Source organism: Accipiter gentilis, chromosome 5 (genome assembly GCF_929443795.1).
Source record: "Accipiter gentilis chromosome 5, bAccGen1.1, whole genome shotgun sequence".
NCBI lineage: Eukaryota > Metazoa > Chordata > Aves > Accipitriformes > Accipitridae > Astur > Astur gentilis.
In genome coordinates, this window is record NC_064884.1 from 7,869,338 (window position 1) to 7,883,552 (window position 14,215).

At 54.3% G+C, this 14,215-nt stretch overlaps 1 protein-coding gene across 9 annotated transcripts in view; it reads left to right on the plus strand.

Annotated features, from left to right (window-relative positions):
• Window positions 1–13,049: 13,049 nt before the first annotated feature.
• CADM1 (cell adhesion molecule 1) overlaps window positions 13,050–14,215 on the plus strand; it is a 170,520-nt gene continuing 169,354 nt past the window's right edge. For 5 of the 9 annotated variants that reach the window (XM_049799354.1, XM_049799355.1, XM_049799357.1 and 2 more), the window contains exon 1: window positions 13,051–13,223. In XM_049799354.1, the coding sequence (XP_049655311.1) occupies window positions 13,118–13,223 (106 nt within the window). In that variant the 5' untranslated portion in view covers window positions 13,051–13,117. Of the gene's footprint in view, window positions 13,224–14,215 lie in introns of all 9 variants that reach the window. The other 4 variants (XM_049799352.1, XM_049799353.1, XM_049799360.1 and 1 more) reach the window with 2 other exon arrangements.

Genomic DNA, 14,215 nt, shown 5'->3' on the forward strand with positions numbered 1-14,215 from the left:
AACCTCAGCAGCACTGATGGCTTCCAGATGTCCTGCTCTTCAATCCTGCTCCCCAATCCCTGCGCGCCGCAGGGAAAGGCAGGTGGAGGTGTGAAGTGGGGCTGCCCAGCGCCCACCCCCTGTCCAGCCTGCACTGCACACTTACCTAGCGATGGTTACCTGGCCCTCCGGTGTGGGCAGTGTGGGAAGCAGAAGTCAGCAGAAGGCTAGTGGTAAAGGGTGCTCTTTGAAATGTTTCTTCCTAATAAAAGCATCCTAGGATGCGTGTGTTTGGTCGTTTCTGTTAAGGACCATATTTGCAGCTGAAATGTGTTTAATATGGGCTGTCTGTGATGCTGTAACAGAGGATACTTTTAAAGCACCGTTAGTGTTGTGCTGACTCCCTCTTTACATTTTGAAAGGCCAAAGTACGCCAGTGAAGAGCTTTAAAGAAATAGAAGCAATTTGTTACTGCTTCCCTGTGAGGGCATGGAGAGGAGATGCTCCTGCTTGTGCTGAGCATAAGTGTCTTGCTTTGCTCCTTCTCTTTCCCACTAATGCTGGCAGTGCCCCATGGCTGCCGGCTCTGTTCCTGTTGGCCAGCTGTACAAACACACCATCAAACCCCATGGAGCCAATCTTATCCCTGCCCTGTCCTCTGAAACGCGCCTCACACTTGCTGTGCTTCTGCAGAAGGAAATCGGTTCTTATTTGCGCTGTGAGGTTCCATTTGTCTGCTTTCGTGCATAATCCAATCTTTGTTTTTATTAAGGAAAAAACCATCCCCGAGGGTCCTGCCTGGGCTGTTAGAGGGCACACAGAGCCTGACCCCTGCGCATCTGCTTCCCTCCCGGCTGCCCTCCGCCCAACACTGTCGCGTGCTGCACCGCATTACCAGCTCTTCCAGCACAGCAGCTCCTGCTCCGTGGTCTAGAGCACTGATCCTAATCCGTTAGGTTTCACTGGAAGAAAATGGTTTCTGTTGAATGGCTGTCACTTTTAACCTGGAAACTGAGGGCTTAGGGTCTCAGGTGCCGTTGGGCTTGTGTAATCCATGGTGCGATGCTCTGTCACGTTGCAGCCGTGGCAGATGCGGGAAGTTAGGGGTGTGCGTGAGAATTATATGCCGGAGGACAAGAAAGGGAGATTTCTGGTTTCCCCAGTACACAAAATCCTGCCTGATTACAGGCCCTGCAAAGGCTTCTAGACTTCTGAGGCCGTCTCTCTCCTCACAGGCATGTTTAGTGGGATGCTTGCCTACCCCTTGCAGAGATGCCCCACTCTCAAAATTCAGGTTCACTTGGATTTTCACATGCAGCCATGCTGGCTTTCAGATGTCAGTATTTCAGCTGGGTCTCGTGGCTGCTGTTCAAAGGGCAAAAATAGGGTGGCCAAAAAATTGGGATGCAGCAGATAATGCTGCCAGTCCCATCAGGGCGATGCTGCTGCTCAGGGCAGGAAGCCACCGCTTATTGTTAATGCCAGGACCAGGCTCAAAGTGGATGTTCTCAAAACACAGCCGCGCTCTTCCCCAGCCCTTCAGACAGAAATGAAAAGGCTTTCATGTTCTGCGGGGGTGGAGAGCACAATTTGTGATGACCTGGCTCTGGCTGGTATTCGAAAGGTCACTTTGAGTACGACGCTATCTGAGCCCATTGATTTTAAAAAAAAAAAAAAAAAAAAAAAAAGCCCCAGCACTGGAGAGAGAGGGGGAGTGGGGGAGAGGAAGCGAAAATAGCGCTGGCAACAGTCATTGTTTAAAACCAACAAAGAGGCACTGAAAGGCTCCCCGCTCGCTGCCGTCAATAGCCACGGCAAGGGCACCGGCTGGCACGGCAGTGGCTGGTCCGTGCCATGAGAGGAGCTTCTGCTCGGCTCCTGCTGCTGTGGGCAAGCTCGTGGAGGAGCTGGGGTGGCAAGGAGGGTGGAGAGGGCATGGGAGGGTTAGCAGCTCTCTCCGTATGAGGAGGGGTGGGTACTCAAACCCACTCAGGAGGCCTGTGGCTATCCGATGGGCCAGGGGTGTCACTGTCGCTGAAATCCAAAGGGATGCGTGCACTGATGGGCAGCACTTGCATGCACCCCTCCAGTGCCACCGGTCCTGCTAGCAGGTTGCTGTAAGCCCAGCAGCAGCGGATCACTCTGTAGGCAGGGCAATTGAGGGACCAGGTTGTGTTCCTACAAACCGAAATGTAGTCTGAGGGGCCTCACCCCCCCAGCCACGGCTGGATCGTTACCTTGAAAGCATCCGAGGCCAGGAAAGAAACAATTTGCCCTAAGAGCTCAGCCCACTGTCAGCTGGTTTGTGACCATTAGTGAATAATAAGGAGCAAGAGCAGCATTAGCCCTGCATCCGTGCAGTCATCTGTCATGTAACAAGGAAAGTATTGGCACGTTGTCATGTTTCAAACACTGCTGATCGATGTTTTAAAAAAACAAACAAACAAAAAAACCCCCTGGCCTCATGTGTGCTCAGAGGCACCACGCTGGCTGCACGGCGGAGACCCAGCAGGGGCCAGGGGCAGCTCCTGCCTGCCTGCTGAGCAGGACCACACGGTCCGGTCGGGGAGGCAGGCACCCTGCTCCTGTCTCCGAGCCTTTGGAGCATGTGGAATACGCATCGTTGCAATTTTAAGAAGTCTAGTAGAAGACCAAACTGCAAGCTTTCAGCAGCTGCCCTGTTAAAGGGTTGGTCTGTTGTCTGCGCGTTGCTTAAACCCCAGTAAGGGCCCTTTCTGCTCTCCTTGTGGAGTGCAGGAGAGGATATCTTTTCCACATGAGCATCCTGGCTGGTGTTCAAAAGGGGTGGACAATGTTGCCTCAAATAAATCGCTCTTCATTGGAGGTTAGTCTTTGCACGGGAAAGAAATGGGGCGAGTCGAGGGGAGAAGGGTGGATGCTTACAAGAAAGGAAAGTTTCAGCGATGGAGACCCCAACACCATTTGCTGTATTGTCTCAATTTCTGTGGGGGACTGGACACATTGATCCCCAGCTCAGTGCCCTGTCTGTGAAATGGAGACAAGAGCATCTCAGAGACACTGCAGGGCTGGTAAAGGCACATGACAGTCACAGGTTGCTCTCCCACTGCCATCTTGGGAACCACCTGGGCACGGTAGGTGGGAGAAGCCTAGCAACTGCCATCTCCTTTTTTTGTATCACTGTAATTACTTGCACTATGCAGTGGCATTGCGGTGGTTGTGAGGGGAAAGGGATGACACAAACTTGTAACTAGGTTAGTCAAGAGGGACAAAACTGCATTTTGCCCTGCTCAGAGGTGGGAAAAGGCAGGCTGCGGGAGGAAGGTGGAGGCAGTATCTCCTGGCCTGGGTACCAGGAGGGAGAGTAATCAAAGAGCAGAGGTGGCTCTTCACACGGACAGGCGTTTTGGCAAATGGTGTTTTCTTATTGACTCGGTAAGGGAGAGAACAGAAGGATCTCGGCTGTTAAAGCGAGTGACAGGAACCCCTTTGCTCCAGGCACGAGCCCAGAGGGGTCCCAGTTGGTGGGATGTACCGAGGGAGGCAGAGCTCTGTGCTGACAGAAGGGGACTCAGCAAAATCACTTAATGGATTTATTCTTCCAATTCCCCTCAGCTCTTCCAAGCTTTGGATATAAGCAAGGAGAGCAAGTTAAGGCACAGATTATAAAAGTGATGGATCTACAGAAAAAGGAGAGGTTTGAAGGGTTGAAATTTACTGCAAAGCCTGGCCCAGAAATGACCCTCTTCTTCCTCCTCTGGATTTTTCCCGTCTTGTGCAGAAAAATGCAGCTGGTCAGCTGGACAAGTGGAAACCGTAGCTTTGTCATTAATGTGCAATGCTGAAACAATGATGTATGGCTGGCGATAGATCATGTTGGGTTTCCGGAGAGCAGGGAAGACGAAGGCATGAGACTAATTCATGATGCATGAACGCATTGATCTTCCTGGCTCTGAAAATACAATGTAATGAACCCCTGCTAACAGATCATTTTTATGCCACTGCACTTCACTAATATCTAATGATTTCACCTTGCTCTGAGATAAAATATAATTGTATGGGAGTTCCAGCTTTGTTCTCTAATACTCGCGTAGAGTTAACGAATTATGTTTTGCTCTGTAGCTGTCGGCAAGTTGAGACAAGCTTACAAAAGCCCCGCAATTATTCGGCTGAGATGCACGTTTAAAACACTGTGTGTCTATGTGCGTGTGTGTGTACTTGCATCTGCTGGGGGTATGATGTCTCAACGCACAGAACTTGTGCATGGGTGCTCCTGGGAACTGAAGCAGGCGATGAAGGCAGCAGGTGTCCATGCTCAGGAATTTCTGGATCTCGTCCGTCTGACCAGCACTCAGGGAATGGCAGTAGCTTTGTGATGGAGGCTACTTGCAAAGGCTGTCATCCGCAGCGTCTCAGCAGGTGATGGGAAAGCACAGCCATCCTTTTGTCATTTCCAAAGACCACAACCCTTTTGAAGATCAAGCTGCCCCAGTTTGCCCTCCTGAAGCCCCAGCTGGGCTGTGTTTCTTCCCCAGCCAGGTGAAGCATTTTGCTTAAGAAAATAAGTTTGGGGTCCTTTTGAGAACGCTCTTCTGAGTTGTTTGTACTTCACCACAACGAAGGTGCATGTCGGGATTTTTCCGGCATATTGTTTGTCCGTAAGCAAACGCTGTCTCCCTTCCAAGCCTGCTCTAATGCCCGCAGTTTGCAGCCATTTCTGATGATACAGAAGAGGGGTGCTTCTTGGAAAAGTTAGGGCAGGCGGAAAGGAGAGGACAGGTAACCACGGCAAGGATTGGTGGAGTTGCATGGTTCTGGTTCGAGGGGGCTGGTAAAATCGGCACGTGCCTCTGGATTGGCAACAGGGATGTTTCCGACTGCTCTAGTCCCTGGTTGTCAAAACCCTGACAGCGGCGGGGCGGCCCAGGGCCAGCCACATCTCCCTGTGACCGGCAGTGTTTGTCTTGGCATCTTATCTGCAGTCACCTGTCTCCTCTTGTTTTGTTTAGTGACGGGAAGCTCTTTTGGGGGCGAGCGATTGGTAAGCTCCCGTTTGCTGCGCAGCGTCTGCTGCAGCTGGGGTCCTGGCCCCCGACTGTGGCTTTTAAGCGCTATCGCAGTGCGAAAAATGAGCAGGAGCTAGCAAATGTGAGTTGAAGGTGAAGATGTTTGTGGATTCTTCAAAGGCGAGCCTTACTGTTACAAAAGAAGTCAATGAAAATCTAACCGCTCTTGACAGTGAAAGCTGAAGTAATGTTGTACCTAATTTGAAATTCCCTCTAGGCTAAGTAAGACTTCTCCTTTCATGTGCGATGTTTGTATCCCTTCTGGGAGCCCTTTCCTCTGTACCATGCTTGGTTGCATGCGGTGTTGACAGATGATTAAGACATGAAGTCTCTTAAATCAGAAGAACAGCCAAAGTTTTGCATTGTGTGCTCAGGTGTTTACCCACAGCGTTTTAATCGTCTCAGCCTGACTTTGAGGTTTGGGACTTGCTGCCTCTTGCAGCTCGAGGTGTCCCTAGCAAAGGAGATGCTGGAGGGAACGACAAACAAGAGTCGTACGAGCAAGGTACCAGAGGGGAAAACGCTCCTTTGCTGGTAGCGGCATATTTGTAGTGGATGATCTTACTGGATTTGCTGGTGTCAGAAGTCGCCTTACGAGGGTCGCTTCGTGGAGGCAAGGAGCAGAAGCTTCTGCAGGACTCTGCTCCCTGTCCCCACTAAGCAAACCTTGCAAGGTGCCTTGGGGGAAGTGTGATTGGTGCCTCTGCATCTTTTGGACCTTTCAAAAAACTGAGGCTAAATGGTCATTGCTGCGACGGGCTGCTGCTCTGGACCCTAGTCACCGGGGTCCATGCTGGGTTTGGGGGAGGTCAGGTAGGGCAGACAACACCCACGAGGCCTCTTGCTGCGGGGAAGATGCGGCTTTTGATGGGATCAAAAAGGTCTTTTTTTCCCTCAGCACCTCGTACAAAACAAATGAACAACCAAAAAACCCCAAACTGCTTGCCATGGTGCCTGCCTGGAGCATGCTGGGCTAGGCCAGCAGCAGTGGGGGCTTCTCCAGCTGCCTCCCAGCAGACCCTAGAGCCCAGACCTGCCCCGTGGCATGCCCAGCCAGTGTGCTGGGACCGTGGGTCGAACCTAAACCAGGCTCCATCACAGGACGGAGAGTGTGAGAGTTGCGGGTGGACCGAGCTAGATACAGGGCACCAGTGCTCCGTTAGCGCCGGAGTTGTCTCCTCGTGGCAGGCCCGCAGTTTCCCCTGGCACTTATTTTGACGGCTGGCTACCTCCCCTTCCTTGTGATCTCCATGTCTTGACTTTTCCAGGCACTTTCCTCCTATAAGAATATTAAACACATTTAAAAAACACTTAAATGCTAATGTGAAACCTGAAAAGAGGATGTCAAATGCAAGAGGCGCTCCGAAGACATGATGTCTCTGTAGAAGGGTTTGACCCCGGTAATCTAATTTGCTTTACATTTAAAATGATACTTCATTCTCTTATTATAAGGCTCTGTGTCATTGGCTCATAAAGATTACAATTTCTTGTCTTACAATTGTAATAAATCCAATTCAAGCACCCTCTTGATTTGAAATTTGTCACAACAACATGCAGAGGGCACAGTTCCCCAGTTTTATGGCGCGGGTGCATTAAAGACTCATCTGCAGGAAAGATGATGCAAGACTATAAAATGATTTGTCCCTCTCCTTTCTCAATTGGATCTGTGTTTAAAAAAAAAATAAATAAAAAAATTTCTAAATTATAGCTTGTTCCTCATTATCCAGTAGTAAAAAGGTTAGACCGGCAGGGGAGCCAGACTGGGTAGATTTTTCGTGCTTTATCCTTACGCTAGGGAATAATCTGGTTTCTGTAAAACCATCTGAAAATATTTCATCTTGTTTCAGCAGGCTTGGGAGGTTAACCTTTCTGGTTGTACTTACTGGAGATGATAGGAAACCGGTCAGTGTTTTGTGCATACATCTTATCGGGCACTAAATAATACAGTCATAGTGGCTGACGTGCGTAGCTGCTTCCTACCAACACACAAGCCTGTTGGTTAGGCGAGGGTGTCTGAATGGACGGGCAGAAATGAGTGTTTGGGTAAAATAATGTTTGCCTTTGTCTTGCAGTCCTACGGAGGTACGACCAGCTGCCGAGGCTGCTGGCTTTGCTGGGTGCTGCACTAAGCATGGAGTGAAATTTTTTGGCCCCTGTCCGCGGTGTGTGTTTTCAGCAATAGTGGCGTGCTTGGCTTTCTCTGGGAAGGAGAAACCCCTGCGCAGGTGCCTCGCTGACACCGCTGCCCACGTCGGGGGAGAACATACCAGCAGGTGTTGTCATTCCACCGATGTATAACCGTGTGCCATTTCGCAGCGGGCTCCGAACGCGAGGACCTGAACCACTCCTGAGCGTTCTGACCCAGGAGGAGCACAGGGCTTGACGCGGCGGCTGCCCAGCTGATAAATACAGCTGGCCTACAGCTAGAGCTAGAAATGCAACTGCCCCGGGGTGTTTTGGTGAAGCATCTCTCACCCCTTGCTCAGCAGCAAGCACCAGCCCGTGCCATGGAGCCGGAGCCAGCTCCTCCGCATCGGAGCCATGAGCCGTTCACTGTGTGCAGGGGACCAGCTGCCCTCTGTAACCCGGCTCAGCAAAGCCTATCCTCGATCAGAGCATCTCGGGGTGTTGGGCTGCAGCGGAAGGGGGGAGATGGCATGCTGCAAAATCCCGGCATGTTTTTGGGTCGGTCCCGCTCGCTCTTTGCACAGAACAGCAGCAGGGACAGGGCAGCGATAGCAATACGGCAACCGGCAGCGGCACGGCTTTTTTTTTTTTTTTGATGGTCTGGAATAAATATGCACAAGAGACTTTGCTCAGAGAGAACTTTTCTACTTTTAGTGTCTGTAGTTCCTTAGGGGTTTTTTGGTGTTTTTTAACAAAGGTTTTAGCCAAGCAAAAAATCCCATCTGTATGGCTTTTCTTTATTAAAAGATAAAAAGCCAGAGTTCGTAGGAGTTAGCATTAAGTCACAGTCCGCAGCAATCTAAGGTATTCACTGGCTGGGGACTCTCTCTGTTTATTTCAAATACCCCTTTATCATTTTGTTGAAAGAGCGGTGTTCTCTGTAAAGCTCTGCCAATTGAAAAAAGAATCAGATAATGAAGACTGATGCTGCACTGATGACAGCCCTTCAGATCCTCAATAGGATTTCTCCAAAATCAAAAGACTTTTTTGTTTTATTGTCACACTTGTGGCTTAAAAATAATTAAATTTAATCTTTTAGCTCTAGAAACAAAAATGAAAAATTAAAAACAGCCCCTCCCCCCACCCCATGCAGGAAAAAGACGAAGCAAATGCAAATATCCAGTGGGTGTTGGAGAGAATTTTGTAAATTATAAATGAAAATATCATATTTGCAGTGGGTGCCCAGCATACATGCTTTCCAAAGACTACGTTATGGCGCTCAGCAGGTGTGACTGGTCTTAGTGTGTGCCTGCAGTGTTTGTCCCAAGGGAATGAAAGTCAACATATTATACACTCGTATAAATGTTGCTTTTGTTTATTAATTTGGCACCCGTATTTTTTGAATCATTTTGGAACATACCATCTTTCCAGTACACATCCAAAATACCCAGCCATGCCCAGAGGCTGCACGGAAACCTACAGGATGCACACGCTGCCAGCCCGGCCTGCGCTTCCATACATGCTGTCCTGGAGATGCGGTTCCCTCGCCGTAGCAAGGGCTGGCTCCCCGGGCTGTCGGCAAGCTGCCTCCACGGAGCTGGGATGCTGCAGCGAGATGTGGCAGCTGCTTCTCCGTGCTTGGGAGCTGGGACTTCAAAGCAGCCCCTGAAATGCTTCTGCGTTCGGAGGGAAGGGTGCCGCGTTCATCTGCACAGTGGTAGCAGGCGCTCACCTTCTCCAGGGTGCCCGGGGATGGAGGGGAGGTGCTGGGTGCTGGCCGGTTGGAAAGATGCGCAGCTCCACGGCAGAACAATCCCTTACAGGGCTCTGAGTTTTTGCTGCGCTTCGGTCACCGGTTTGTCAGAGTCGGGGCGGACGGTGTGGACGGGAAGCGTGCGGCCGTAGGTGCCCGGGAGTGTACTCGGTGCGCGCCAAGCGCACATTTTGCAGGCGGCTTGCTGCCTTGCGCTTCATGTGTCCCTGCACAGGGCGAGGGCTGGGACAGTCCTCGGCCTGGCCGCCCGCGCATTATGCGTCAGCCCGAAATACGTGCTGCGAATGGGGTCCCCGTGCTCAGGCTCCAGTACGAGTGGGACGCGGGTGCTGACTGGGCAGAGCTCCCAGCCCCGATGGGGCTAGACAACAAAATGTTCCAACTTTCCTTGGTGGTGACAGCAAGCAGTAGTTCTGCGTGATGCTTCGGCGTCCGTTTTACACCTTTTAAAATTCTGAACAAATTTGTTCATTGCAGTGGAAGGCAGATAAATAAAATACATTGGGAGCTATTTGTACTGTAACTAAAGTCCTAAATTTATAGAGGGAGAGCGTAGCAAATGACAACTTTGTCACAGTACATGAAAGACTGGAAATTAGGCTTTGCATTTTTACCTGATCTTTAAAGAGGCGGCACCGGGTTCCCCAGGCTGGGGACAGGTAAGAGGAGAAGCTCGTCCAGGGAGCCCAACCGGCTGAGGAGAACGCAACCCACCCGGGAAGCGCTGAAACGTCTTTCAGGCGAGCCATTAAATCTGAAATGCTATAACTTGATTATTCCTTCTCTGGATTCCTTTTGACAAACTCCTCCATTTTCAAAGAGTTACATGGGATTTAGCCCCATGCTGGCTTTAATGTGAATTGTGTGGCTAAAATTGCATGCAGTTCTTTGAAAATTTCAGAGCCGGCGCTTTTCCCCAGATCGACAACTGTTTTATTTCTCTTGACAGAATATGTCGAAGGAACAAACGCTGCCATTCGCGGAGGAATCTTTTTGGTCTCAGTCTCTATAGCACCTTTAATCTGAGGCTCCAAGAGCTGCGTAAGAATGGCGAGTCCCGCAGACCTGCAAAAGTTAAATGCTTTCTGCGCTACCGTCCTTTTTGGGAGGGGAAAACGTGGGCTTCTTTAGGTCCTTTTTCCCTTCTTAAGTTAATGTGGGGAATGAATGACGGAGCTAGGGCGCTCGGTGGAAAGCTATTGTGGCTAGTGAGTACTCTTGCTTCCCTTTGCCCATCTTTGTGAAACTAAGAACAGGTAAGGATGGTTGGTTTTGCAAACCCGCCTGAGAACGGCTGCTGCTGTAACTTCTTCAGCAACAGAGGTAATGAAGGTCAGTTACTTAAAATTAGCCACAAGTCAGGTGATGTCGTGTCCTCTAACACCATTCCCGACAGCGGTGGCGGCAGGACTAGCGCCAATTTACGCCAGGACCGGTTCGATCTCCAGCCTGGTGCGTTGGCAGCAACTGCTACTCATCTGCCTATCTACATCCTGCTTCTGCTGCCAGATGCCATCCAAGGCGTTTCAAAATGCTGTGTTATAGAAAGGGAGAGTACAAACTGACGTCGTCATTCTCGCGCCTCTCTCTCCGAGCGCGTTTTCAAACCGTGGAGTTCGGCTCCGTCTCTGGAAGCCTACCACAGATTGGAGTTCTCATTTTTAAGATCATTGCTGCTCCTGATTTAAAAGCAGAATTAACAAACAATTGATTATCGGTTCTAAAATGCAAAGACACCATCTGGTCTTTGAGATGTGCTAAATTGCGGCTGGGGGGAGCCGGAATGACACATCTGAAGGCTCTCTGCAAGTGGCACAGAGGGGGCTCCTGGGTGAAATTCCTGCCGCTCATAACCCCCACCAAAGCGGACGAGGAAACTCGATCTTTCATGTGGGTTCCTCTCGATCTGCAGCTAGCAGTCCTCGGGTGGGCTCGCTTACCGGGTGCTGCAGCATTTTGGCCCGCGACGCCAGCCGCCTAGAGAGCAGAGCACGGTCCCACGAACGTTCCTCTCTCCTCCCTGTCGCTGAGCGCTGGAGGGATATCTGTAGGCATTGATGGCCCTTGGGTTTGTCACGGGCTGCAGCCTGCCGTCAGCCTCGCCTCCAGAGCGGGCGCGGAGTGGTTTATCCGGCATCCTGCATCTCCTGCTGGCTTCCCTCGAGAGACGGGGTCAGAGCGAGTCTTGGAAACGAGCGGCCGCTTGTCAGCGGGACACGTCGCTGGGGGAGCAACCTTGTCGTGTAGTGCCTGTGATTGTATCGGTTGTATTTGTGGGTCGGGTCAGCCTTCATCAGGCCTTTCTGCCCCCGGGCCCCCCCCCCCCCCCCCCCCAGTTCCCTCCTTTGTGCCCCTCTCCCGTGTTAGCTGCTGTCCCTGCCCAACTGCGACTGGATTTAATACAGCTTTCAATCACTGCCAGTGGGGCTCGCGCTTCAATATCATAACTGCTAAACACACTGTGACAAATAATCTGAGGCTAAGCTTCCAGGACAGAGGAAATCGTTTTCCTCTTGAAATTAAAGTTGATGCATAATGGAACGCAGTAAGATGTTTCCAGCAGGAACATAGCCAGTTTCCGTACATCTCGAGTCTCTTTTTGTCTGTCGAACGAGATGTAGGAGGTTGGGGAAGTCATTTCCTAGAGTTCAGGATTTGCAATTTGCATTCTATAATCTCCCGGTCATTTAGCAGCAGATAATTTGTCATGGTTTGTTTTAGCTGTTGTGATATTGATATTTATTATGCAAATTGTATTTCCTACTACTTATTGTTCTGCACCCTATGAATACTTAAATTATTATAAACCTTTTTAGTTAATACGGGTTGCCTTTCAATTTGATGTTTGAGCCGCAGCAGGTCATAATGCACGATATTGTGCAAAACGGTCTAAACCACATAATTAAAGAGACGAACGGGATAGCCGGGTGCCTGATGGCACCGAGGCAAATAGAGCTTCACAGCAAAGTGGCTCAGGCCCAGGTGGGTGTTGAGCAGCGCTCGAGTCCTTCCGGAGAGAAGGGAATTCGGCGTCCTGTCCGAAGACGAGTGCTTTCTTACGAACTGGGGGATAAATCCAGCATCCTTACGGGGATTGCCATGATTGCTGCGGCCCGAAACTCTGCCATCCATGGCGCTCGTTCGGCGAGGTGGGGAGACGGCGAGGGCTGGGAACACTCCGAAGCCAGCCTGAGGGAGCCGGTTCCAGCGTCTTCTCGGGATGGGGCGGTGGGAAGCCAGCCTGGTTTCACGAGCCGGCGGGTGGGAAGCTCTTCCCGACCCCACGACGTGACTCTAACGCCGGCCTTGAGCAGACGGGATGATGGCGTTAACCCCACGACTTGCCTGCCCCAGGTTCACTCGGAACAGCCGAATTAATGAGGTTTACGCGCATTTGACGCATCCCCCGCTAATGCCGGCGCAGGCCCGGCGGGTGGGAGGCAGGACCGGGGGTCCCTTCCCCGGGGGCGATAAGCCCGGGGCGGCCTGCTCAGCCCCCACCTCCGCTCCTCCGCGGGGGGTTGGCCGGGCTCCGGCCGCTCCCCCGCAGCCGGGGAAGGCTCAACACCGCCTCCAGCGGCCCGGGGCCCGGGCGGAGCGGGCGGTCGCCGCCGGGCAGCGGGGGCGGCTGGGGGGCAACTGGGACCCTGAGGTGGGAGGATGCTGGGGGTGGGGGGAAAACTCAGATCCCGGGAGGGGGATTCTGGGGGGGGGGGGGGGGCTGCGTGGGAAAGGTGGCGGAGCCCCTCCGCCTGTCGCCCGGTCGGCGGGAGTCGCGATAGGTGGCCGAGGGTTGGAGGAGCTGTAGGAGAAGGGGGGGGGGGGTTGGGGGGAGGGGTGGTTGGGTTTGGTTTGGGGTTTATTTGCGCGCGCGTTTGTTTTTTCCGAATTTTTTCCTTTGTTCGAGGCGGCGGGTCCCCGGCTCTGAGCGCGGCTGGGCCCGGGCTCCGCTCCCTCCCCCGCCCCGCGGGGCCCCGCCGCCGCCGCCGCCGCCGCTCGCTCGCCGCCGCGCCCCTGCGCCCCGCGCCGCGCCCGGCACTTTGCCCCCGGCCCCTGGCGCGGGGCGGGCGGGGCCCGTCCCTCGCCCCGCCCCTCCCCCCCCTCCCGCCGCGCTGACGCGCGCGCATCTCATTAGCGGCGCGCGCGGTCGCTAGGTGCCGGCGCGGCGGCCAGAGCGAAGCAGGTGCCGGAGATGGCGGGTCGCGCCGAGCCCAGCGGCCCCGCGGCGTGCGGCGGCGCCCCGGGCCTCCTCCCGGTCCTCCTGCTGCTCCTCTCCGCCGCCGCCATCATCCCCAGAGGTAGGAGGCGGCCGAGCCCCGGTCCCGGCCCGCCCGCGGGGGGGCGCCGCCGGGGCCTGCGGGGGGGCGGCCCCGCGCGGGGGGGGGGGGGCAGCGGGGCCGCTCGGCCCCCGGCGGCGGCGGCGGCGGCGGCGGCCGCCGGAGCGTGGGGGCGGCGGGCGGCGGTGGGGTGGTCGCGGTCGCTTTCGGGGAATGCTCTGGGCGGGGGAGGCGGGTACGGCGGGGTCTGGGGCTCGCCCGGCGGCCCCCACCCCATCACGAGTTGGACGTTGGTCACGGCGGGCGCCCCGGGGGGCGGGGGGCGAGCGCCGGCCGGTGCCGGGCGGCGGTGAAGGGACCCCCGGCGGCGGCGGGGGAGCGGCGCCGGGCTCACCCGCGCGTGTCGGGGCGGCGCGGGCTGCCGGTTACCATGGAAGCAGCTTCTCCCCCGCTGCCCCTGGCCTCATCAGGCGGCCTCCCAATTAGAAAGTAATTGCCGTGCGCCCCCCCCCCCCCCCCCCCCCTAGTGTTTTCTGCGGTGGTGGTGGGGGGGAGGTGCTGCTGCACCGCCGCCCGCGGGAGCGGGGAACCTGTTGGAATGCAAGTGCAACTTGCCAGGCGCTTCCCGCCCCCGCTGCCGAAACCGCCCTCCCCGCTGCCTCCAGCCCGGGCGCGTTCGGAGGCTTCGGGGGAAACGGCCGGGAATTAAACGGGACCCAGCGGGGCTCTCCGACCGGCCGGGAGAGCTGCGGGAGCGGCCCGGGGGGGCCGCTCCCCCCCCCCCCCCCCCACCCCTCCGAGCCCCGGCGGCAGAAGTGCCCCGGGCGGCAGAGCCCGCCGCCGCGCTGGCGATGCATCGCCCCTGCACTGAGCCGAGTAGCCGCAGGAGGGACTTGCACTTGTGCCTGATGGCTTTGATAAAATATTCCTCCTTAATGCCACTTTATATTTACAGTGTGTCACTGGAGAGGCACAAGGCTTCATTTACTGGCTTGCGCGACGAGAGGAGCGAG